The sequence below is a fragment of the Phascolarctos cinereus genome, unplaced genomic scaffold, assembly GCF_003287225.1.
Source record: "Phascolarctos cinereus isolate Bilbo 61053 unplaced genomic scaffold, phaCin_HiC Scaffold_2;HRSCAF=192, whole genome shotgun sequence".
In the NCBI taxonomy this organism is placed as follows: domain Eukaryota; kingdom Metazoa; phylum Chordata; class Mammalia; order Diprotodontia; family Phascolarctidae; genus Phascolarctos; species Phascolarctos cinereus.
This window is the reverse complement of record NW_027555625.1, coordinates 62371991-62398047: the sequence shown is the minus strand read 5'-3', so window position 1 is coordinate 62398047 and position 26057 is coordinate 62371991. Positions and strand designations below refer to the sequence as shown.

Below are 26057 nucleotides of genomic sequence, written 5' to 3'. Positions count from 1 at the left end.
ACACTGGTCCTGGAGGAGTTGAAATTTTTGTTGTACCTCACTTATTTAGATTCTCCTTAATCTCTTATCATTCAGCAACCTTTCCTCATTTAAAATCCATTCAATCTGAAATATCCGGTCCTCTTTTCCCCTCTCCTTCTCCCCAAGTAATTTTCTTTCTTTTCTCAAGGAGTTTAGCACCTGACTTACCATTTCCCTCTATTCCCTGACTCCTACCCATTTACTAGCAGACTTTAATATTCACATAGACAATAGATGCTCCCTCAAAATCCTTAACTTCTCAGTTTCTTAGCCTTCTTAAATTTCCACAACTTTTCATTCCACTGCAATTACACATATGGATAGTTGACATTCCCCTCAAGTGTTCCACTCCCCCTACTTGGAAATTCTGGACATTGTACTACTTAGCCATAACTTCTTATCATTCCAGCTCTTTGCCTTCGTTGATGCCTCCATTTCCTCTACCTCTCAGGTCATTACTCCTGCTCCTACTTCACTTTCCTATCTCTCCAGTATCAGCCCATGAGTTAGCTATTTCAGCTCTGCACTGTCAGTATGCCACTCCTTTCTTGCAAAGTCTCTGCTATGGATTACTCCAGCCATTTGTCTTCTCTGCTTTTACCCACACTCTTCTAAACTTGGCCAGAGGAAGCCTTATAGGCCATGCTAATTGGGTACGTTGCAAAATCATATTATCTCTTCTCTGCTGGGTTTTTGCGCCAAGAGGCAGTCCATTTATTCATCTGTAATTGATTCTCTCCCTACAGAAACTATTCCAAAACTTCTATTCACTTCCCATTTGCCCACACTTCTTCCTTCTCCACCTCTGTCTTGGCTCAGGATCTTGACTCTTACCTTACCAAGAAATTTGAGGCCATTTGGCATGAAATCCCTTTTCTTCCCTTTTGCTCTTATCTGCTGGTTACTTTCCTAGAACAATCAAACATAGTCAAATCTCTCCAATTCTTAAAAATCTTTCTCTCTACCTTAACATTCCCTCAAGCTACTGCCTCCTATCTCTCTACTCTTTCTCAGCCAAAGTCTTTAAAAAGAGATTTCTGCACTTATTGCCCCTACTTTTGCCATCTGGCTTCCTACCTTATCACTTAACTAAAACTCCTCTCTAAAGTTACCAGTAATCTCTTAATTGCTAAACCTCAGTCCTCATCCTTCTCAATCTGTCTACTTCATTTGACCCACTTGACTTCCCTCTCCTCCTGAATGCTCTCTATTCTCTGGGCTTTCCTTATGGCTTTCTCCTCTGTTCTCCTACCTGTATAACCATTCTCCATCCATCTCCTTTGACTAGTTCTTACAGTCTCCCATGTTGATAATCTGAGCATTATCTTGGACTCACTTTCCCTTATCTCACATTTCCAGTCAATAGCTATATCTTGTTATTTCTACTTCCCCAGTCTCTCATCTGACTCCTTTCCCCTCACATAGCTAGCTACCACCTTAGTTCAAGCCCTCGTCACTTCAGCCTAGATTGTTACAACAGCTTTCTAATTGGTCTCCCTGCCTCAAACCCCCTTATCATTCTAGTCCAGCCTATACACTGCTGCCAAAGAAATTTTCCTTAAAAGCAAATCTTAGTGTATGATTTCTCTTCTGTCAACTACAAGGACTTTCTGTTACCTCTAAGGTCAAATGGAAGTCACTGTTTAGCTTTTAAAGCCCTACACAATCTGGCTGCAGTCTGCCTTTCCAGTCTCATTGGACATTGCTGTCTTCCCACACTCCGCAGTCCAGCCAAACTAACCTCTCTGTTCTTCATATGTGACAGTGCGCACATATCTAGTCTCAAACTAACCTCTCTGTTCTTCATATGTGACGGTGCATACATATCTAGTCTCTGTGCCTCATGCCTGGAATGTAATCCATCCTCATCTCTGTCTATGTGGAGCCTTTCCTGATCTTCCTTCCCTCTCAGACTACTTCCTCATAATTAATTGTTTTGTGTATATTTGTATTTATGCTGTTTACGTTTTTATGTACTTGTTTTCCATTAGAATGTAAACTTCTCTGAATGCAGATTGAAGCATACCTTTTTACTTTATTATTGTTTTTTTTTAATCTGCACTTTCTTTTGTGACATGGCTAATATGGAAATATTTTGTATGACTGCACATGTATAATCTATATCAAATTCTCTTCTCAAGGAGGGGTAAGAGAGGAAGGAGAGAATATGGAACTCAAATTTTTTCAAATGATTGTTAAAAATGTTTATTTACACGCATTAAAAAATAAAATAAAAATTAAATGTTAAAAAGAATGTAAACTCATTATGAGTAGAGATGATTTTATTCTTTGAACTTGTATCACTAGCACCTAGCTTAGTGCCTGGCACATAATAGGTTCTTAACAAATGCTCTGTTGATAGATTGTGTTGGGATCTTGTTATTTACATTCTTGTCATTCCTTAGAGCATTTATATCAGCCAGTAGGACCCCTGCTTCCTGACATGTTCGAGTATACAACTTTAACTCCAGCCTTGTAGTTAATCCATCCTGGAGTCTCTCTGACACAGTTCAGCTGGAGTCATAGAATATTAGAACTGAAAGTTCTTAGTCATTAGGGAGTCCAACTCCCTTATTTTACAAATAGAAAAACTGAAATTCAGAGGAAGTAAGTGACTTGTCTAAAGATACATAGATAGTATGGGTCAAGAATCAGGTTGTGAAACCAGATTTTTTTTATTCCAAAATCAGTGGTTCACAACACCCTCTATCTCCTGGTCTTTCCAGCTGTTTACATGATTCCAGCCAGAGATCCTACCAGGCATAGACTTTATTATGGAATAACTCAAGGACAATAGTCCAAAGGGCAAGTTTATCACCAGTTCATAGTACAGGTTGTCCTTAAACCAACTGCCAAGTACATTCCAGGAAAAGGGGTTCACGTCAAAATAGTGTACTATAAATCTAACTTTCCCACAGAAATGTTATATTAGACAATGACACCTGATTTTTAATAGCAGTGACAATAAACACTCTGTTTTGTCAATTATAAATGGCAGGTGGCGTTAGCTTTTGTAAAGTGTAAAGAAACTACCGTCCTTGAGTTTACCCTTGCATGCTCAGGTAGTAAAGATCGATGGATTCTGTAATCTAGTCAAAGGTAGGCTCTTCAAAGGCAAACATGGCCTTAGTGTCCCTATCACCTAGGGCAGCCCCTTGCACATAACATAGCAAAAGCTTCACAAATATTTGTTTGAATCAAATTAGCCCATCATTTATCCCTCTGAGTAGATCAGCTGTGTACCTTTGTCCTGCAGTCAAGACTTTGTTTTGTGTCACTCTGGTTCCTTTATGTATCCTTTGTGTCTTACAGAGGTGATAAGCAATAGTGGAAAGAGCAGTGAGTTGGAGATCAGAAGGGCCTGGTTTTGAACTCTAGTTTAGCAATCGTGTGAACTTGAGCTACTTAAAACTGTTTGCGTTTTTCCTTTGTTAAAATAAAAAGATTGAATTAAATAACTCCCTGTCACCTCAAAATCTGTGATTCTGTCATTGTCTTGGTATGGCTTCTAGCCATCTACTTAAACTGTAAACTCCCTGAAGGCAAGGGTTGTCTTTTCTGGATTTTATACCACCCTAGTGCTTAGCACACAGTAGGCATTCAGCAAATGATTACTGAGTATGGTCATCACCAAGATATCTGAATTCAGGATTGCGTACCTCCATAAGGATAATTACACTAGGGGCAAAGCTTCAGTTTCTTTAGGCTTGAAACACCTACCAAGATTCCCCTTTCAGTTAGACTGTGCCATTAATGTAGGTTGAAAGAGAATTGTAGGCACATACATAAGTAAAACCTTTCCAGTACTAATGTAATGTGGCCCATTTCCTAGTAGAACAAACCTGATATTTAAAGCAGGATGTTTTGGGATGATTTTTCCACTCAGTGTAATCTGGATTTTAATAGCTCATCAAGGTAGCCCAGCTGCAGAAGTAAAGAGGAAATGTTCTCTAAGATAGAGATTTGAGAGGATTTTATTTAGCTGAATGGCTTAATTTCATCTTCTCTTATTGAAAGGCAGAAGGGTGTAGTGGATAAAGAACTGGCCTTAGAAACAAGCAGATAGATCTAGGTGGAAGTCCAGCCCCTGACTCATACTGCCTGGGCCATCCTGGACAAGGCACTTCCCTCAGTGCTCTTGACCAAAGGTGCAGAGAAGGTGCTGACCTGCAGGGGTGGAGGGAGTTTGTTCAGTTAGCAGTTGCTACCTGGCAACTGCTTATACAAGTTCGGTGACCACAACATTGAAGAATCTGGAAAATCAAGTCTTCACCAACAATGTGCTTGGCAGAGTCAAGTGGTTGCTCATCAGAAATTGATGTTTTATCTGGGAATAAAATGTGTGTTACTGCTTTGCCACTTACCCTGAGGAGTATGGGGCCTTTCCGTCTGATTTGCAGCTAAAACCAACTCCATGTGTTGTTGCTTCTGATTAGAAGATGAACTCCTTGAGAGCAGGGACCCCCTTTTCTGTTTGTATACTAGGGCTTTTTAATACAGTGCTTTGCACATAGTAAGCACCTGGTAAGTGCTTTTTCATTTATTCAGTGAAATCACAGGTCTGGGCTCTAATTGTTGTTGAAGGAAAAGGGTGTTTTAGATTTGAGTGAGTCTACAAAAGCTCTCTATCTAGGAACCAAACTTTGGAATAACTATAAAGAAACTAAGCTATTACATGGAAGGTATATATTTGGATAGCCCAGTAGAAGTTGAATTTGAATAACTGGATTATCATGATCATTGGAGTATGAATTTTTCCCCCTTTCAGATTGAGACAAGGTCTTAATTTACGCAAAACTCTTTCTTAAAGAGAATATTTGGTAATTGTGGATCTTGATGAGTGTTTGTTCTAGAAATCTTTTAGGAGATTTTTTTAAAAAATCTAATCGTACTATTATGCTTTTAACCATTTTTCTTAAATGTTCAATGTATTGTCTTTTAGGTAATTGAAGTTTATGACTTGACTAAAGTGAAGTTAAAATATTGGTAAGTCTTATTTAGAACTGGTGGATCATTCTCATGACAAACTAGTTTTGGATATCTGCTTTCCTTTTGTTCAGCACTCCTTTTCTCCCCAGCGCAGTGAGACCTGTCACATCTGTAGGATTTGTATGGGCTGGGCCTGTTTCTTCTTCAGGCCTGTGGTCAATCCCCCGAAACAGTTTTCTGAGCCGTTTAGGACACTAAACAGCCACCCTAGGGTTGATCATATCCATCAGTACATATTTCTTTACAGTTAATAGCATTCATTGTCCCTATAGCACAGGAAGGTCTCTGTGGGTATTCACATCCCTTCCCCTGGAGTTGCTGAGGATCTGCACATGTTTCTAGGTCAGACCAGGGACTAATGTTTACCATTTAGTATAATTATGTTTTCTTAAATATGGGCCGTGTTTTGTAAGACAAAATCCGTCTCTTAAGAATCTAATCTTCAGAGATAAGCCAGAGAGGTGCAGAGTTCCAAATAGTATTACTGAAATGTTTGCCTTCCTGTTCTCTTTTTACTTCCTGCCTGGGCCAGTATAGAGTTCTTTCCTCCCTTTTCCTTCCCTTCTCCTCTCTGCCCAAATATCTCACTTCTTCTCCTTCAGGCCCTAAGAGCCCTTCACTGAGTATCACTTCATAAGCATTTTCTTTCTCACAGATTAGCTTCCTCAAAATTCTCTCTCCCCTCCCTTTTTCTCTCCAAGTTTATTCCTAGTGGACTGTTCCAGTACCTGCTTTATTGATACATTCCCCTTTTAAAAATTTTCCCACCTCTTACTGGAGTAGTACAGGCTTTTCACACAGAGTAACAGCTCTATTGGCCTACCTGATGTGGCCTTTCTTCATGTCCCTGTGTCTACTATTTGAAATTCCACTAGACTGACACCAACTTATCCCTCATTCTGATGAGAAGTGATGTATAATGTATTACAGGAACTTCTGAAGGATAGCCTGTGAATACAGTCTTTGTTTTCTTATGCTTAAAAGTCTTGAGTAAGGGGCAATGTGTTACTCTGACTAGAGGCTTGACCTTGGAATTGGGAAGATCTGAGTTCAAGTCCTACCTCTGATACCTACTGGCTTTGTGACTTTGGGCAAATCACCCTCTCTGTGCTCCCAGCCAGCTTTCTCTCTGTTACTTGTGTGTATCATGTGAGAGGAATTGCTACATCAAAGAGTTCTTTACACCAAGGAACTCATGTTTGAACTATATCAAAAATAACTTTTGTAAGTGGCTTACCTTAATATTTCAACTCAGTTCTGAACTGGCATCTGTGGGTTATTTTGTTTTGTTTTGTCTAGGCAGTGGGGTTAAGTGACTTGCCTAGAGTCACACAGCTAATTAGGTCAGATTTGAACTCAGGTCCTCCTGAATCCAGGGCCTGTACTCTATCCCCCTGCCCCATTCGTTTTGGTTTTTAAAGTACATTTTGCCGTCACGATAGCGCATGAACTGTGAGGTTTCGTGGCTGTTGAAAAGGGCCTTTTTTGTTTTTCAGTGGTGTCCATTTTAACTCTCAGGCAATAGCACCAACCATTGAACAGATTGATCAGTCTTTTGGAGCAACTCATCCAGGAGGTAAGCAGTGCCGAGCAGAAAGGGCGTTAGTGACAACTCATGGCAGTGAGCACAGCAGCGATACAATTCAGAGCCTGGCAGCACTTAAAAACCCTCTCCTCGGTAAACCTAGAGGGGAAAGCGTGTAACAAAAGATTGTGTTTCTGTCAGGCGTTCCAGTTGATAACACACTCAGAGTTCTCATCTGATTCTCCCAGCGCCCCTGCGAAGTAGAGGAAGGAGTAGTATGCCCAGGACTCAGAGAGCTGCAGGGATTGGCCTAGGGCCACGATACCCGATCCAGGAAGCTAGTCCTGCTGCCATGGGCGATAGTTATCCTCCCCTCCGTGCCCAGCGCGTTTGTCTGAGAGCGGCTTCTGCATTCACATGGAACTCCCTTCTTTTTCCAGTGTACAACTCGGCTGAACAACTTTTCCACCTCAACTTTAGAGGATTATCTTTCTCTTTTCAATTAGACTCATGGACCGAAGCTCCAAAATATGAGGTCAGAAATTCTGTGTTTCTAATGTTGCTAAAATTGTTAGGAGTATATAGATAGCACATGACTTCAGAGAATTTAATGAATGAATATCCTGCCAAGAAAGACTTCTTTTTCATTTCTTTGCCTTTAAATTTTATATTATTATTTGCTCAGGGATACATGTTAATGCCTTTTAATTTATCTTACTTTAAACAGTAGCTCTGTCTTGAAAACTAGCATTGAATTCAGTGAACTCTTAAGGCCCCTTCAGCACTGTGTCCTATGATACTGTGTATAAAGGAGATGGTCAGTTTTTCAGGGATACTGCTGTTTTTTTTTCTCACCACCTGTGGATAGAAGTAGTTTCCTCATCTCATAGCGCTTTGTTCTCCTCTTACAAATTTTTGGTTTTGATCTTGTTTTAACATCTGTATGCTTGATCTCCCTCTACCACACCATGAGCTTAGGGACCATCTCTCCTTTACCTGTGTCTCCTCTATACTCAGGACCTTACGTCCAGAAGGTGCTTAATAAATGTTTGGGTATGGTTTCTCAGATTCATCTTGGGAAGACAGAAGGAGAAGTATATCATGTCCTTATGAAGTTCCTAAAGATTCCAAAGCATTGAGAGTACTTAAGGATAACTATTTCCTCAATAATAAATGGTAATATTGATGTGGCCAGCTTTAAGTAATAGATGAATTCATGAAAAGAAATTTAAAATAAAATGTTTTGGGGTTTGTTTTTTTACTATGTCAAAAGTACACCTCCCTGTCTCAACCACATATCATAGTGATTGAATGTAGAAGCAAATATGAGAGTCCATTTTAATTTAATTAAATGAGATTTCCAAAAATATGTAAAACAATGCCACTCTTCTCATTAATTTTAAATACATAATTATTTTTCATAAAAGTATATTATGTATGTTAAGGTATAATAAGTTATTGTTATTTAAAATTAATAAATGTTTTAAATTTTACCGTGGTAAATGTCAGTAGACTTAACCCACCTAAACAAAAGCTATTTGTGATACTCAGTAATTTTTAAGAGTTGTAAAGGGGTCTTAACCAAAAAGATTGAGAACCTCTGGTTCGAAGGAACACACCTCTAATATTCCTTTTGAGGGAAAAGGTAACTTAATTTTAAAAAGAGATAAGCGTCATTTGTATTTCTGAGTTTATATTTCATCCATTTTCAGATTTTGCTGTTATGTGGAGTGGTGCTGGTATTGTTAACTTTTGAATCTCAAAAGATGCCATACACTTAGTGAAACTTGTATTCTGTGTTTGCAGCCTAATTTTGCCCATGGCTTGGCTTCTCTTCAGATTCCCCATGGAGCAACTGTGAAACGCATGTATATTTACAATGGAAATAGCTTGCAAGACACCAGGTAAGCCAAGAAGGAGAAAGGACAGGTTACTTGCTCTTAGTCAGAAGACCTCTTGTTCTTCCCCAGCCTGGAGAGGCGATAGAATGAGAGCTGGTAGGGAACTTAGGAGCCATCTAATCCAAACCACTTCTTTTATAGATTAGGAAACTGAGGCCGATAGAGGTGGAATAATGTATCTAAGGCGACAGGCCCAGTAGGTCTGGTAGGAAACCAAGTCCTTTGACTCTGTGTCCAGCTATTTTTTCCCCTGTATATAATGCTGCCTTGATTCTATAATTTATTCAACAAACTTAAAAAAAAACACTTTATTTTTTAAGAGAAAAAAGAAAAGAGGCATTATATGATACAATACAATATACATTTATTAAATCCCTGTCGTGTACCAGGCACTGTGCTAAGCGCTAGGGAGACAAATAGGAGAAAGAGAAGCCCTGCCCTCATGGAGCTTGCCTCTACATAGGAAAGGACAATACACAAAGGGAAGCTGAAAAGGTAGGAAGGGGGTGGGCATGATGTTGGTAGAATGCCCTGGTTGGAGATAAAGAATTGGCTGTTGTTTTTTGCCCTGCCCTCTGGTCCTTCAGTCAGAGGGGCAGAGGTGAATTTCCTGATGATGAGCTTATCCTGGGAGAGCCTGATGCCAGGTAGCAGAGCAGCTGACAGGATGTGATAACGTAACTCTCCAAACATGACTGAGCAGTATGTGGAAAAGTCTTCAAAATATGTGCACTGTATTAGTGTACCTAGTGTATCATTTCAAGCCATGGTTTCTTTGTTGTTGTTGGCATTCCTGGCATTCAGGTTTTTGGTGATTGTTTACATTTACATTGTTGTAGTCATCCTGTGCCTTGTTTTGTTGGCTCTGCATCGGTTCACGTGATCCTTCTGGGCTTCTCGGTATTCCTCATCTGTCACTTCGAATAGCACAGTAATATACCATTACTTGTATGCATCATAATTGCATTTAGCCATTCTGCAAACCATGGGCTTCTATTTATCAAGTACCTTCAGGCTAGATGCTGGAGATAACAAAGACTGAAACAAAACAGTCCCTGCCCTCAGAGAATTTACCTCTTATTGAGGAGAAAGCAACACATGCCCAGATAAGGATGTTCAAAGTAAAGCCATATTGGGGGAAAGTGGAAAGCATTAATTGAGGAAATTGGGAAAGACCACTTTTAGGGAGTGACAGTGAGTTGAGGCTGGAGAGATGCATCAGGCAGAGAATTCTCCTCATCTTCCTCTTCCCGAAAAACCTACTGTTTCCTTTAGCATCTCTATTTCTCTTTATGTCACCCCTACCTTCTCGGGTCCCTCAGCTTCAAAATTAGAGCGTTATCTCTGCCTCTCCTTAACCCTCTGTCTGTTCAGGTTCCAAATCCTATCAGTTCTCTCTGCTTTCTCTCTCATAGCCCTCCTGTTTATGTAGTCTCACTACCCTAATTCAGGACCTTACTATTATAATAGCCTCCCACATCCATATTCTTGTCATATTTTATGAAGTTTGACATCGCTTAAATTATAGGGTTTGGGGGTCTTATATTTAAAGCAGTTAACATGTAAACCCCCCCCAAAAAAAAAAACAACTTTGATGCACATAGACCATGTTTATCTCATGAGCTGACCTCCACAAGAAATAAAATTTTACAGAGTTTCTATATTACATTGGTTATTATTATATATTATTATTATTATTATTATTATTATTGGTTACATTGGTGCTTGTGTAAGGGCCTGAGCCCTTACAAAAACCCCTTAAAAACAATTAGAAGAAAAGGTAAAAGTAAAACAAGCAACTAAAAATAGCAGAGACGGGGGTGGGGAGGGGGTACGGGGGTGGGAGGAGTGGAATAGCTAAAAGAAATAAAAAATAAAATAATAAAATTTTAAAAAGAAATAAAAAATAATATTTTCTTCCTCGGAGGACAAAGCACTGGGGAAAATCTTCAGGATGTGCTTGTATAGAATATAGTCTTGAGCTGCTGTCCTTCCAGAACTGTCCTTGACACTCCCCATGTTAGGAAAAGCAATCTGGATCTGATCAGAAAATCAGAACAGCCCACATGAGTTGTCTGGACTTGTGCCATTTGAAGGCAAGTAGTCCTATTCTAAAAGGAAAACAAGTCTTATACTTCTGTGATGGGGGTCATTCCCCTCAGAATAACTTCTAATAGTCTGTGATACATTCCCAATGGAAATGCGTTTCTGATTATCTTAAGGGTGACTAAGGTCAGAGAGTGGTCTGGTTTGGCTGGAGGGTAGAACTTGTCCTGATGTCTATTGGGAAGGACTTGGGTACTGGGTTATTAGGTTAAAGGGAGAACTCTAGTCTAGCATCTTGGAGGGAAACCTGTGCTTATTGTCTTTTTGCTTGGTTGTGTAGAAGGAAAGACATTTTAGTCCCTGAGATCTGGCCTGGTAGTTGGAAAAATCCTGTGCAAGTCAGCAGATCCCTTTGAATTCCAGCTCCTGGTCCTGTGAAATGAGATGATAGGTGTAGAAGTACTCTGTTACTATAAAGTGATTTGCAAATGTGAGCTGTCTAGTGCTGGCTGTGTTCGCCTTCTGCTTCTAAATACTTTACAATGTTGGGACTTCCCCTTGGCTGGGAGCTGCTGTTGTGCCAAACCCAGAAGCTTCAAGGCCTGGCCTGTGCCTAGGCATTGCCATCTGGTGGTGAAGCCAAACTTGTTGTGCACCAGGTGGTTTGGGGCTTTCTCATCAGTCAGATGTGATCCTTCCATCATCGACCATTCAGTCAACAAGCATTTATTGATCAATTACCATGTGCCAGGCACTGTGTTAAGCCCTAGAAATATAAATAAAAGCAAAAACACAAAAAAACAGTCCCTGCTCTCAAAGAGCTTATAGACTGATGAGGGAGACATGTAAATAAATGGGGAGGAGGATGGAATAAGCATTTGTTAAGTGCCTGTTCTGTGCCGTGTACTGTGCTAAACACTTGACAAACATCTCATAATCCTCACAACCACCTTGGGAGATAGGTGCTGTTGTTATCCCCATTTTACAGTTGAGGAAACTGAGGCAGATACATTAAGTGACTTGCCCAGAGTCACCCAGTTAATAAGTGTCTGAGGCTGGACTTGAATTCAGGCCTTCCTGACTCCAGTCCCAGAGCTCTGTCTGCTGGACCACCTTGTTGCCTCTAAAGGTACATCTATAAGGGCCATTGCTTAGAGGCTGTTTGTTTCTGCTCCTGCTCCTCAGAGCCCCGGGCATGCCCCTCAGCTGCTTCCTGGGAAATGTATATGCAGAAAGTGTGGATGTTTTGAGAGATGGAACTGGACCCTCAGGTTTACGACTCCGCCTGCTTGCTGCAGGTAAGTGGCCAGATTGGGGGAAGGGATTTTTTTTTTCTTCCTTCTACCCCATCACCCCTAATTAAGTCTTGCTGGGATTCTCATTCTGACTGTGCTTTTCATCTCCTCAAATGCCAGAACATGTAAAAATTACACTTTTTTTAAACTTTCATCTAAGGATAAAAAGAACTTTTCATGGAGCTGATTTAATTTAATGTTAGAAACAAATTCTCTCAGCATTTTTTAAGGCACTTAAGTTTAAGTGACTTGTCCAGGGTCACACAGCTAGTAAGTGTTAAGTGTTTGATCTGAGGCCAGATTTGAACTCAGGTCCTCCTGACTTCAGGGCCAGTGCTCTATCCACTGTGCCACCTAGCTGCCCGCTTTCTCAGCACTTTTCTACAGCGTTTGAGGGTCCCTTCCTTAATGGAGTTTATTATCCAGACGCAAACCCAGATGGAGATAGTCCCCACAGCAGCCCTGCCAGTATGACAGTTCTTTTGAAAAGTGCTAAATGGAAAGCTGTGTGAGCTCTGAGGGGGATACGAAGGGTGATTAGGGTGATGGGGGAGTGTCAGCCTATGCCTTCTCAAAAGGATAGGCGAGAGTTCAGCAAGCACACAGAGTATGAGGAAAGATGGTCCTGGTGAGGGGGATAGTGTGACCAAAGACATGGAGAGGGGAAAGAAGAAGCCCCATTGGAAAGAGCCAGAAGGTAGGCCTGGTGGGCCAGCTAGAGGACAGTTCTGAGGCCAGGCTGCAAACTCTAAGGGGATTGACTTTACTTGGGACCACTGAAGATCTTTTAGCCTAGCATCAGTAACCAAATCTGGGCACTTAGACTTGGCCTTGAAAGTTGCTGCATATATGTCTGGTCAGCTCCTAGAGAGCAAGCAGTGTGTCAGCTAATGACTTGTCAGTGATCTGAGTGCAAGGTCCATTTCTCTTATGGACAGTGCCTAGTCCATCATTATGAATTCGTGTTGAATTGCAAGTTCACCCTTTACTTTGGAAGCATGAGAAAGGGACAGTCCCTGCTACAGGAGCTCAGTCACACACACCATATATGCAGGCATCTCTAAATAGACTGTTTCTTGAGACTGTATGCCAGAACTTGATAGGCCTCTAGGGGGTGAGAAATGTTGATTGCCCTCTCTTCCCTATCTTTATTTTACAAGGATAGCTTAGGATTGCCCTTTCATTGAGGAAGTCAGGAAAGGTTCTTGAGGTACTCACTGGAGGAAGCTTAGTAAGCAAAAAAGAGGCCCTTGAATCTTTTTTTATTTAGCACATGCACATCCATTTCTGAGGCCTTAGCCTTTGGAACACTCAATCTAAAATGCCGTCTGCATACATGCATATCACATCACTTTGTCTCTGCTAATTAATTTCTTACTTTAAGTAGCTCTTAAGGTTATTCCTCTCCTAAGGGAACATCAGAAACAAGGTAATAGACTGGGAAGTGCATTGGTTCAGAATTTTAAAAATTGGGTTTGGATTCTGGCTTCCCAACTAATTATGTTCTCAGGCAGATCACTTAACCTTCACTCCTCAGTAAAATAAAGACGTTGAATTTGATCATCTCTGCGTGTTCTTATACCTCTGCAAGTCTTGTGATCCTAAGATAGGATCTCAGCTAGCAATGCTACTTAAAGAGAAATATTCTAAGAGAGCTACATTTCTTTCTCTCCCTCTCTCTGTTCTCTCTTTCTCCTAACCCCCTTCTTTCTTTTTCTCCCTCTCCTCTGTCCCTCTTCTGTCTCCCTCTTCTCAAATCGATGTGTAGTGGCTAGGTCAGTGAACTTTGATCTAGAAAGTTACGGGGTCAGTTGGTAAGTAGGGCCATCATATGGAAGTAGATTGGCAAATCCCCATCTAGGAATAATAGAGTTAATTTGATCATGGTTCTAGAACTAAAGAAGTGGGGATTGGGGGGAGGGAGGGAGAGCCAGAGAGTAAGGGGTGAAGCATGACTATAGGTACAAAAAAATCGTTCAGAATCTGATTACAGATCATCCATTCACCAGTAATTGGAACTGGACTGTTTGTAGTTCTGCTTTTTTTTATTAGCAAAAACATTAAGGAATCCCAAGTTTTTTCACCGGTCACTTTTCCCATGATAACCTTTTGGATCAAACAGCTCACAAGTAGCTTTAGAGCTTGCTGCCCAGTTGTGTGTTGAGAAGAAAAACCCCAGATGGGTGAAAAGAAAGGCACTGGGACTGAAAAGCAGCTGTGTTGAGGTCCATATCTGAGCCTGGACCCTGTGTAGAGGAGCTTTTTTGCAGCAAAGCTTTTGAGTTGTACTCAGTACTTCAATTTGTGCACTTGGTATTAGGTAGTGGGTGATAAATTTTAACTCAAATTATTATTGCTCTTATGTGTTGATAACATCAATGTCACTTTCCAAATCACTAGTTTAAACATTGCTTTGTGTGAGGTTTGGTTTCATTTCGGACATTCAGTATCTAGGTGAAAAATACATAGAGCTCGGGAGATAAGTCTCAGTCTCTAAGTTGTGATATCTTAAATCTTTTTTCTCTTTGTGGGACCTTGGACCCTTTAGATTATTTGGGAAACTTGATAGTTGAGCATTTCAGGTCTTAAGTCACAGAAAAACTGATGAGATAAGGAATGTGAAAGAATGTGAAAATGCTTTGAAAATTGTAAAGCATTATAGAAATGTCAGGGATTTTTTTTTTAATTTCAGTATTTCTGGGATCCATTATTTAATCCTAACCTTTTTTGTGATTAATCTTTTTTGATCAGCAAAAAATTTTGAGCAGGTACCCCAATATGTGAATTGGGATGTGTTCCTATTTATAAATTATCTGGATGTATTACTGTGCTCCTAATGGTGTACATTACAAAACTTACACAAAATAGATGTTTTAAAGGGCTGGGGTTAAGAGGAAATAATATATATCCTAGAGTCAGTAGGGAGCCCCTAGAGTTTGAAAGGGTAAATGACATGATCAGACCTGAGCTTTAGGGAAATTATTTGGTCAGCTTTTTAGAGGACAGGTAGTATGGAGAGACTTGAGGTTGTGAGATTGCTGTGGGCTGGACCTGACACAGTTGACTCACTGGTAATTTGGGTCCAGTGTTGACTCAAAATGAAATACTCATAGGTCATTAAATATGAACAAAAGGAGATTGATTAACTTAAGTCATAGCAGGAGAAAGATGTTCACCTGAGTACAGCTGTCTGAATTGCCAATGGTGGTCCATCAGGCAAGCATCAAGAGACTTAGCTACAAATCAATACCCAGAGCCTTTAGTCCCCTGGGCCAGACTAAGTTTTGAGGATGGTTTCAGTACCTTTGAAGGAAAAGAACTAGCCCAGCCCACATGTTGGATGAGGGAGTTCTGGTAGCTATTCCTTCTACTACAAACATGATAAGGGTCAGGAGTTAAAGTTAAAATTTTCCCAATGACACCTGTGAAGCTGTAGAGTAGCATTTAATTTGAGTTATAATTGTCCAGAGGTGCCAATACCTGGCTCCAAAGTGTAGAGGACACGAATTTGCATGGCTGAGGGTGGGGCCAGTATAAGGGATAATTGGGGGGGAAAGAGTAGATGTGGTTATGTTAGATATGCAGTCCCAGGATTCGGAGAGGGTGGTGCCCCACTTAAGACACATGACGGGCCCTCTGTACCTTTGTAAATTGCTGTGGCCAAAGTAATTCATCCCCTTCCAGCATTTAACCAGCGTAGTCCTTGGATAACAGGCATACAATCTATCTATTCCTGTAGTCAAAGCCTTCACAGCTTTGAAGAACCTGCCATAGCTTGCTCTGTGCTGGCCCAGCCTTTTGGAATCCAGTTCACCTTCATGCCACAGTGAGACATCAGAGTAAGACCTTAATGAGGGATTTGTTAGTATTGCTAATAATGGTACCACAACCACAATAATATTAGGAGTTCAAATTCTAATCCTCCTTTTGACTTTGTTTCTTTTCATTTCAGGCAAGTCATTTCAAGTCTCTGTTTTCTAACCCATAAAATGGTGTTATTTTTTTTTAAACATTTGAGTTTTCCTATTGAAATTCTTACCAACTTGTCAGAGGCTGGAAAACTTGTACACAGAGAAGAGACCTGTAGTAGACAGACAGACAGACAGACAGACAAAGAAAGAAAGAAAAAGAAAAAAGGAAGGAAGGGAGACAATAGACAATGAGAATAAATAGTAAAAATCAAATATAATTTATGCTTACATTTATATTATAATTTTATGGTAATATACTTTCTATATACAAGAAACAAAAGGAGAATTGCTTGTGAAGCTGTGAATCTCAATTATGTACAACTTTCATTTTTAAAAAGTATACAGTTTAACATAATTTTAATACTGTCTTGCTGGTCTGTCTGAGCTTCCTTCTACACTCTTGTTTTTTTTTTCACCAAATGTATTCTTGTCTTTTTTTTTTAATTTTGAGTTCTGAATTCTCTTCCTTCCCCACCTATTGAGAAGGTAAGAAATATTATATCCATTATACATGAAAAACAGTGCAAAACTTTTTCATGTTAGGCTTATTGCCCAAAAAAAGGCAGGAAAAATAAAGTGAAAAATTATGCTTCAATTTGAACTCAGACTTCATCAGTTCTCTTTTCTGTAAGTGGGTAGCATTTTTCATCATCAGTCCTTCAGAATTGTCTTGGATTATTGTATTGATCAGAATAGCTATGTCATTCACAATTGATCATCATACAGTATTTCTGTTACTATGTATAACATTTTCCTCACTCTGTTTATTTCACTTTACATCAGTTCATTTAAGTCTTCCCATGGTTTTCTTAAACCATCCACCTCATCGTTTCTTATAATGCAGTAATATTCCATCGCAATCATATACCATAACTTGTTCAGCCATTGCCCAATTGGTGGACATTCCCTCAGTTTCCAGTTCTTTGCCACTACATAAACAATTGCTATCGATATTTTTTGCACAAATAAGTCCTTTTCTTTGATCTCTTTGTAGTATATGCCTAATGAGTAGTGGTATTGTTGGGTCAAAGGGTATGCACAGCTTTATAGCTCTTGGGCATAGTTCCAAATTCTCCAGAATGAATGATTGGTCCAGTTCATGACTCCACTAACAGTGCATTAGTGTCCCAATTTTTCCACATCCCCTCCAAGATTTATTGTTTTCCTTTTCTGTCGTGCTAACCAAACAAAACGTTTGAGTAAGTAAGTATGAAATAGTACCTCAGTTGTTTTAATTTGCATTTCTCTAGTCAATAGTTATTTAGAGCATTTTTTATATGACTACAGATAGCTTTGATTTCTTCTTCTGGAAACTGCCTATTCATATCCTTTGACCTTTTCTCAATTGGAGAATGGCTTTTATTTTTATAAATTTGACTCAACTCCCTATATTTTGAGAAATGAGGCCTTTATCAGAGAAACTTGTAAAAAAAATTTTCCATTTTCCTGCTTTCCTTTTAATCTTGACTGCACTGGTTTTGTTTGTGTAAAATCTTTTTAATTTAATGTAACCAAAATTATCTGTTTTACATCCTGTGATGCTCTCTTTCTTTTGTCTGGCCATAAGTTCTTCCTTTATCCAGAGATTCAATGGGTAAAATTTTCCATGCTCCCCTAATTTTGTTATGATATCACCCTTGATGTCTAAGTCATGTACCCATTTTGAGCTTATGTTGATGTGTGGTCTAAGGAGTTGTTCTTTGTTTCTACCAAACTGCTTTCTAGTTTTCCTAGAAATTTTTGTCAAGTAGTAAGTTCTTGTCCCAAAAGCTTGGATCTTTGGGTTTACCAAACGTTAGATTACAATGGTCGTTTACTGCTGTGTATTGTGTAACCTGATCTATTCCACTGATCCACCACTCTTTTGTATTTAGTACCAGATTGTTTTCATGATTACCACTTTATAATACAGCTTGAAATCTGGTTCTTCTAGGCCACCTTCCTTCATATTTTTTTCCATTGATTCTCTTAATATTCTTGACCTTTTGTTCTTCCAGATGAATTTTGTTATTACTTTTTCTAGTTCTATAAAATATTTTTGGTAGTTTGGTATGGCACAGAATAAGTAAATTAATTTGAATAGAAGTGTCATTTATTTTAAAAGGAAGTTCTCTATTTCCTGCTGGTTTTGTTGGTAACATAGAAATGCTGGTGATTTATGTGGGTTTGTTTTATATCCTGCAACTTTGTAAAGGTTGTTAACTGTTTTAGCTCGTTTAGTTGATTTCTTTACGATTCTCTGAGTATACCCCATCATGTCATCTGCAAAAAGTGATAGTTTTCTGTTTTTTTAATGGAAATGTTTTTATTTATTTTTATATTCTTTTCTTTTTCACTTGGTATCACTTACTATTCCCTTTCATCCACAAACAAAATAAATACCCTCTCTGATAACAAATAAACATAGTCAAACAAAACATCTACACCCTACTGCCTGAAACTGCGTCTCTTTGTACATTTCTCATTATTTTCTTCTCTTATGACTCGTTGTTGGACTTGTATAGTTAGAGTTGTTCATTGCTTTGGTTGAAATTCTTAAGTCTTTCAAAGCTGTTTTCCTGTACAGTGTTGAATTGTATAACTTGTTTTCCTGGTTCTACATACTTTATTCTGTATCAGTTTGTACCAGTTTTCCCAGGTTTTCCTGAATCTGTCCTTTTTGGTCATTTTTTACAGTGCAGTAATATTCTGTTACATTCATATACTGTAATTTGCTGAGCCGTTCCCCAGTTGATAGGCTCCTTATTTGTTTCTAGTACTTCACTACAATAAAAAGTGCTGCTATAACAAATTCTGTGTATATAGCCCTTTGCTATTTCCTTTGATCTCTTTGAGTTATAAGCCTAGTAGGATTCACCCATGGAATCAGTAGATGAACATTGTAATTACTTTTGGGGTATGGTTCCTAATTGTTTTCTAGAATAGTTGAACCAATTCATGTAAACCTGATACTTGCTCAGTATTCTATCACTTGGCCTTCCCTAAGACTCTGTAGCAGATCCAGGCTACCATCAGGGAGAGGACCTCCATGACCATGACCTGTCACAACCTTACCTCCCATCTCATCCCAGAAAAAAGAAGACCTAGATGTAGGGAAAACGTAACAGTGCTCTTTAAGGGATTGAAGGGCTTTCGTATAGAAGAGGGATTTCAGTTCTTCTTGGCACCCAAAGGCCAAACTATAAGCTTGGCTTGATGCTTCAGAGGGGCAAATTTCAGTTCAACATGAGATGCATCCCATGGATTGGAGGATTCCATAAGTAATGTGGGCTGCCTTGGGAAGTGAGGGCAGCGTGGTCAGAGTGCTCCACTTAAAGTCCAGAAGTCCTCATTTACGTTCCACCTCTTACACTTAATAGTTGTGTAACTCTGGGCAGGCTATAAAATGGGAATAATACCTGCTTCACAGAAATGTGAAGCTCAGATCAGATAACACAATGTATAAATGTCAGCTGTTATTATTAATGGGTTCTCCAGAGTCACTACATCCAAGCAAAGGTTGGATGATCGCTTGTTAGGGATGTTGTAGAAGGGGTTATTCACGGTTGGGTTAGACATAGAGATGCCATTGTAGCCCTTGTACTGTCTATTAATTATCTCTTAGTTTCCAAGAGCTGAGCTAATTATTTGCATTAAGTGGATTGTGGTATTTGTCTCTATCCATTGCTACATACTCAGGTTCCTTCACAAAGCCCTGCTCCAATGCCTTGTGATGTGAAGAAATAACTCTGCATTTACTAAGATTGTATCAGTAAAACAAAAGCTACAGTAGGTTCTACCGTGTTGTAGGTGCTTCAGGTACAGTCCCTGAAACAAACCGCCTATTCCTTACCAGTAGGCTGTCCACTTAGTGAGGATTTCTTTGGCAGTCCACAAGACAAAGAAATAAAAATGACTCTCACTTATATGCAGAGGGTAGAAAAAAGAGCAGAGGGTGAGAAGAATCAGTTTTTAGACTTTCTTCAAATATTAACTCAAAATAACTCTGGTACTTCAAATGTGAGATACACATCCAACAATATTACTGGAGATACTAAATCATATTAATTTTTGCATTCTGCATAAATGAAACTAGAAGACAAAAAGAAGTTGCAGATAAGAGAAGAAAGACTATCTGATTATCCTTAGAGAAGCCAATAAAGAAGATGGTAGAGCTGGTTTTATCGTGCATATCAAGACAGCAGGAAACATCTCATAAGCCATTTGCTCATCTCATATATGTTGCAGTGCTCGTGCTAACCATTTGCAAAGAGAACACCACAAAAATAATTACTGCTTATGGAATTCCACAGAGAAATGAAGGGGCAGGAGGACTTCATAAGACAAGTGAACATATGTTCTTTTATTTAAATTTTATTTTTATTCTGAATTTAAACACCAAAAAAGACCATTTTCATATATGAAGTGAAACACCAAAAAAAAATTATGAAACTGTGACTCTCCATTTCATACCGCTTGCCCTTTTAAAAAGGGTATATTCTAATTCTGCATGATTCAAAACTGCCCTGCTTGTTATGCTTCCTTCTGAACATCCTTCTCGTTCCCTTTGTGTTTTTTAAATGCTTCAGTGTTCCTCTTTTTGTTTTTAACCACCATTACTACTCTCTCCCTTCTTTTCACCCACCCTATTTAAGAAAAAACAAGAGGGGAAAAAACCTGTAACAAATCAGCATGATCAAGCAAAAAACAAATTCGTACAGTGGCCGTATCAGATCATCTCCTTTAGGACAGTTGGGTTTTGGTTTTTGTTTTTTGCTTCTAGTTCTTCCCTCCAGGGGCTTGTGCTCTTTCTTAAACCCTGTCTGCCACCTCATTGCTGCTTGTTTCTCGTTGGGTTTTGAATGTAAGAGTGAGGCTTATCTGATGACTGCTTTCCCACCACTTCTCATGCCAAGTGCTCTAGCCACTTTGCCACCCTTGCTTCTTCAAAGGGAATCAAGAAATATTACACGAGTTAAATAAGAAAAAGAGGCCCTGTGGGTGAATTGGTGCTTTTCTGAGAGTTTTAACAGTAGAAAGAGACCCGAGTTCAAATCCAGCCTCAAATACTTCCTAGCTTTGTGACTCTGATTAGGTCACTTAACCTATCTGTCTCAGTTTCCGCAGTGGTAAAATGGAGGTCATAATAGCAACTTCCAGGATTGTTGTAAGGATCAAGGAGATGTTATTTGTAAAGTGCTTGGCACAGTGCCAGGCACATGGTAGACATTTAATAAATGCTTGTTTTCTTCCTTTCTTTCTAAAACATTGTGGTTCTGAAGAGACACTTGTCTCTTCACCCCCATTAGAATGTTAACACATCATCAGGCAGCCCTTCTAGTTGTTCAGCTTTACCCTTTTAGCTTTAGTTGAGTTCTTGTGTTTCTATTTCAGAGTTCTACTCAGCTCTGCTCTATATATCGAGATGTTTTAAAGTCCTCCATTTCATTAAAGGGCCATTTTTCTCCCGGCAGGATTGTACTCAGCTTTACAGTGTAAGTTATTCTTGACTGTAAGTCTCTATCTTTTACCTTTTGGCATATTGTTTTCCAACATCTCTCTTTTATAGTACAAGTTTCCAGGTTATGTGTGATCCAGAATCTAGTTCTAAGCATCTCTGAATAATTGCAGTACTTTTTCTTTGGTGTAGGAACTGTGGATTTTGGCTGTGACATACCTGGCACTTTTCTTTTTAGGGTTTCTTTAAGGAAAATTATAAATAGCTTCTTGCTATCATCACTTTGCTGCCTGATTTTAATAGATTCTAATAGATCTGAACAATTCTCAGTATGATTTTTCAAAATATAGTATTTAGCCTTTTTTTATCATGGTTTTCAGAGAGTCTGTTGATTCTTAGATTATCTTTCCTTGACCTGTTTTCGAGGTCAGTTTTTTGTTTGTTCCTGGTTGTATTTTGTTTATCAGATATCTTACATTTTCTTACTTTTTTTTGATCTTTTGAGTTTACTTTAATATTTCTTGGAGTCACTGACTTCAGTTTTGTCTGTTCTAATTTTCAGGGAGTCTGTTACTTGTGTGAGGTTTATCACTTTTTCTTCCAAGCTATTCTTTCTCCTTCCTGTTCTTTACTCCAGACCCTAATTTCATTTTTATGTCTTATTTCATATCTTCTAGATATTCATGTCTCTAAGGAAAAGTGACTTATTGGAGTCACTTTTTGAAGTCTTTGTGGAGCTGCTCTCTCCTTTGGAGGGATCTCTAGATGTACGGTAATTTTTTTATGTCAGTGTTTTCTTAGGTTTACTTCTCTCTCTAGCTTTAGCTGCTGAGTTGATGCTTTGTGCTAGGACTGTGCTTTGGCACAGTACTGATATACTTTTGGGTGGGGTAGTTGGCTCTGCCCACCCCCACCTCCCCACCCTCTGGCTTCCTGTGCCTACTTCTACCTCCTGGAGTTAGGCCTTTCTGGATCTTTGAAGTTCACAGCACTGGGTCTTCAGAATCCTTCGTGTCATCCTTGTGCAAAGTATTTGGTTCTTCAGAGCCCTGAGGCTTGGTCTGTCCCTATCCAAGCACTCTGAGGACTGCCTTGCTGCTCTCATTGCTGCACTCCCCAGGGCTTCCAGGGTCCCCACCTTAGATGAGAGTGCCCCTTAGGGGAACCCTTTACTCTTGCTGTCCCTGGATGCAGAGCCTTGCAGGCTACATGTGTCTCTGAGTTGTTTCTCGTCACACTGGGAGATGGCTGACTTGTTTGTCTCTTCTGTTCTGACTTTATCTTTTCCTATCACCCAGGAGCTGCTGGCTGACCTTTTGTTTGGGGTGGCAGGGTAATTTGCTGAATAGGTATTGGGGTTCTGGGGGAGTCTTGCATCTTAGATGTTCACTATGTTTTTAATGAGAAGAACCTTGGCATAGGGAATAAGAGAGTTCAGGTCTTACTTCTGACACATACTATGTGTACAGACCTGGGCAATTCATTCAGCTTCTCAATGCTTCATTTGCTGATCTGCATTGATAAAGGGAGCTTCCTCACTGGAATTCAATAGTACCCTATTTCTCATTAATGAAAGCACAGTTAATATCCAAAATAAAATTAAAATGACTCCCTCCACCTCTTTTTTTTTTAAACCATTCAGTGACTTGAATGCATATTCTTGAAAAGGAGGCTGGCAAAAAAAAATGTTGAAAAACATGGATCAGGTTTAAGAAGTAAGACCTGCTAAAGGCTTGTAAAGTATACTGAAGCTTTCTATCTATATAAAATTCTATTAGAAAAAAAATTGTAGCTAACATGAGAGTCATTTTCAAATTATCTGTCTGTATAAAGTCATTTGTTAGAGCAAAGATCAGAATCAATACCAAAGTAGAGTAAAAAAAATTAAAAGAAGAGACTGTTTGGTGGAGGCAGCTCCGGCCTGACCTTAATCAAGCAGCTGACATGGAAGAGTGAGAGCTGAAATCAGTATAGACTACTAGAAATTTCTCAGAAAGTTTAGTAACATAAATCAGTTAGCAAAAAGAAACTTAGGAGTCCAGAAACTCCCCAACAAGCAGGGGAGACTAGGCAGCCCACAGTAAACCCAGTTTTTCAGACTCATTTGTAAAACCTTACAGAAGCAAACATTAAGAAGCAGTGGAAGGAAGAAAAGTTTACAAAAAGCTTGCTCTCTGACCTAATAAAGCCAGGTCACCCTTAGAGCATCTTATTCCACAGCAGGATGAAATTAGAACAACAGACAGAAACAGAAAGGATCTGTCGAGATTTCTGTGACAAACTCTTTTCACCATCACCATCATTAATTCCCACATTTAGACTTGATGTCACAGGCCCCAGTATGCTGTGTGAGGAAGTAGAAATTTTGCTTGAAGCAAAGCAGCTGGCCAGAGGTCTGTGCTAGAAGTGATGCCATTCTGACAGTGTTAAAGAATTAGCTTTCAAAATACCGGAAAGAAAAGATACCTTATTATCCAAAAAAGGTGACCAATAAAAAATCAGTAATGGCCAACTTCCATGCCTACTTTTCCATCTCTACAAATGTTTCTGAGAATAATCTTTATGTGAATTGAGGGTATCCTTGTTGAAAGTTGTAGAAGAAAAACGCAGACCTTCACAAATGATATTCCACCACAGATATTGTATCATACAGTTAACTGACAGGTACAGAGAAAACAAGATCCCACTGTACTTATTGTTTGAGCAAAATTCCTCCTTCAGGGCCATCCTCCAATAAGGTATTTGCTATGCATGTGTTGAAAATACCTTGAAAAATGTAACAGTAGGGGCAGCTAGGTGGTGCAGTGGATAGAGCACTGGCCCTGAAGTCATGAGTTCAAATCCAGCCTCAGACACTTGACATTTACTAGCTGTGAGACCCTGGGCAAGTCACTTAACCCCATTGCCTAGCAAAAAAAAGAAAAGAAAAATGTAACAGTAGAGAACTTTGAGTCTGTGACTCGAACTACCAGAAATCAAGGCATAAAAACAGGGAGAAACAGCCATTGTAAATGGAGGACATCCAGCACAGAGAGATTCCCAGTAGATGGTGATGCTTGTGGTTGTGGATATCATTTTATTTATTGTTTAAGCACCCTAGTACTGCAGAACAACCTAAATGAGATTCGTATTATTCAAGAGTTCGGCCTAATTTTCCACAGAGAAAAAACCAAGTGGATAAAAAATGCGAACTGCCCAGACTGATCTGCAGTTGAATGGACCACCCATGCTTCATGTGTACTTTTATCTTGGACACATAGACAAAGGCCAGAGCCCAGAATTTAAATAGAAGAAAGAGAGCAGACCAGGTTATGTTGGGGAAATTGTGCACCCCAGGCTTCTCCCTGAAACAAAGGCCCAACTTCTTTTTTTTTAAAGTATGTTCTATTTTGTTGCCTTTTCTTTACTTCACAGTCGTTGATGGGAGAAAAAGGGGACCTCCCCTGCCTCCAGATTTAATCCTACCTTGTGACTGAAAAATTAAACAGAAATATCTGTTGGCTACTTCTAACAGTGTTCACCATATTTTATCTTAGTCCTTTTCTCTCTGCTAGGAAGCAAGATTTGTTTCACTCTCTTGTCTGGGAACTTCTTTACTGAGTTCAGCTTACTAGTGAACAAAATTTCATTTACATTGTTAGTGTCATTGTACATTTCAGTTTCTTGGTTCTTCTTTTTTCAGTCTGTATCAGTTCATTCAAATCTTTCTGTGGTTGTCTAAAGTCATCTTTTTTTAAAATTTTTTTTGTTTATTTTGATTTATCAACAATCACTTCCATAAGCTTTTGAGTTTTAAATTTTTCTCCCCCTCCCTCTTCAGGATGGCATGCAATCTGATATAGGCTCTACATATACTTTCTATTAAACATATTTTCACATTAGTCATGTTGTAAGGAAGTATTAGAACTAATAGGAGGAACCACCAGAAAGAGGAAACAAAACAAAACAGAAGAAAAAAAATAGCAAATAGTATGCTTCGATGTGCATTCAAACTCCATGGTTCTTTCTCTGGATGTGGATAGCATTTTCCATCATGAGACTTTTGGAGATGTCTCAGATCCTTGCATTGCTGAGAAGGGTTAAGTCTGTCAAAGTTAGTCATTGCACAATATGGCTGTTACTGTGCACAGTGTTCTCCTGGTTCTGCTTACTTCACTCAGCATCTTTCCATACAAGTCTTTCCAGGTTTTTCTAAAGTTTGCCTGCTCATCATTTCTTATAGCACAATAGTATTCCATTACATTCACATACCACAGTTTGTTCAGCCATTCCCCAGTTGATGGGCGTCCTCTCAATTTCCAATTCTTTGCCACCACAGAAAGAGCTGCTATAAATATTTTTGTACTTTAAAAAAAATTTTTTTAATTATTTCTTTATTTGTGTATGTATTTATTGGTGAGGCAATCGGGGTTAAGTAACTTGCCAAGAGTCACACAGCTGGTGAGTATCATGTGTCTGAGGCTGAATTTGAACTCAGGTCCTCCTGACTCCAGGGCCAGTGCTCTATCCACTACGCTACCTAGCTGCCCCTAAAGTCATCATTTCTTACTACACAATAATACTTCATTACATTCACACACCATAATTTCTTCAGTCATTCCCCAGTCAGTAGGCACCCCCTTTTCCAGTTCTTAGCTACCACAAAGAGACCCATCTTTTAAATGTCAGTAGCATTGAGGTGGTGTTATATAGCCACAAATCATGGAATTTCAGGCCCTAAAGAGTTAAAGTTGAAGGTCCCTCAGAGTGTATCGGAGAGGTTCTGGTGGGCATGAGGAGGCTTCAGTATATTACAGTCTTGTGCTGGAAAGCAGTGTCACGTATTTGTGATCAGAAGAGGAGGTGAACTGGACTGTTATACAGTACAAGCAG

The 26057-nt window shown here is 39.3% G+C and overlaps 1 protein-coding gene across 1 annotated transcript in view; it reads left to right on the top strand.

Moving 5' to 3' along the window:
- Window positions 1-26057, top strand: part of PHAF1 (phagophore assembly factor 1) — a 64127-nt gene that overhangs the window by 27834 nt on the left and 10236 nt on the right. The window contains exons 4-8 of the mRNA XM_020989402.2: window positions 4964-5007; window positions 6507-6586; window positions 6976-7070; window positions 8342-8439; window positions 11668-11780. Coding sequence (XP_020845061.1) covers window positions 4964-5007; window positions 6507-6586; window positions 6976-7070; window positions 8342-8439; window positions 11668-11780 — 430 coding nt within the window. The remainder of the gene's footprint in view (window positions 1-4963; window positions 5008-6506; window positions 6587-6975; window positions 7071-8341; window positions 8440-11667; window positions 11781-26057) is intronic.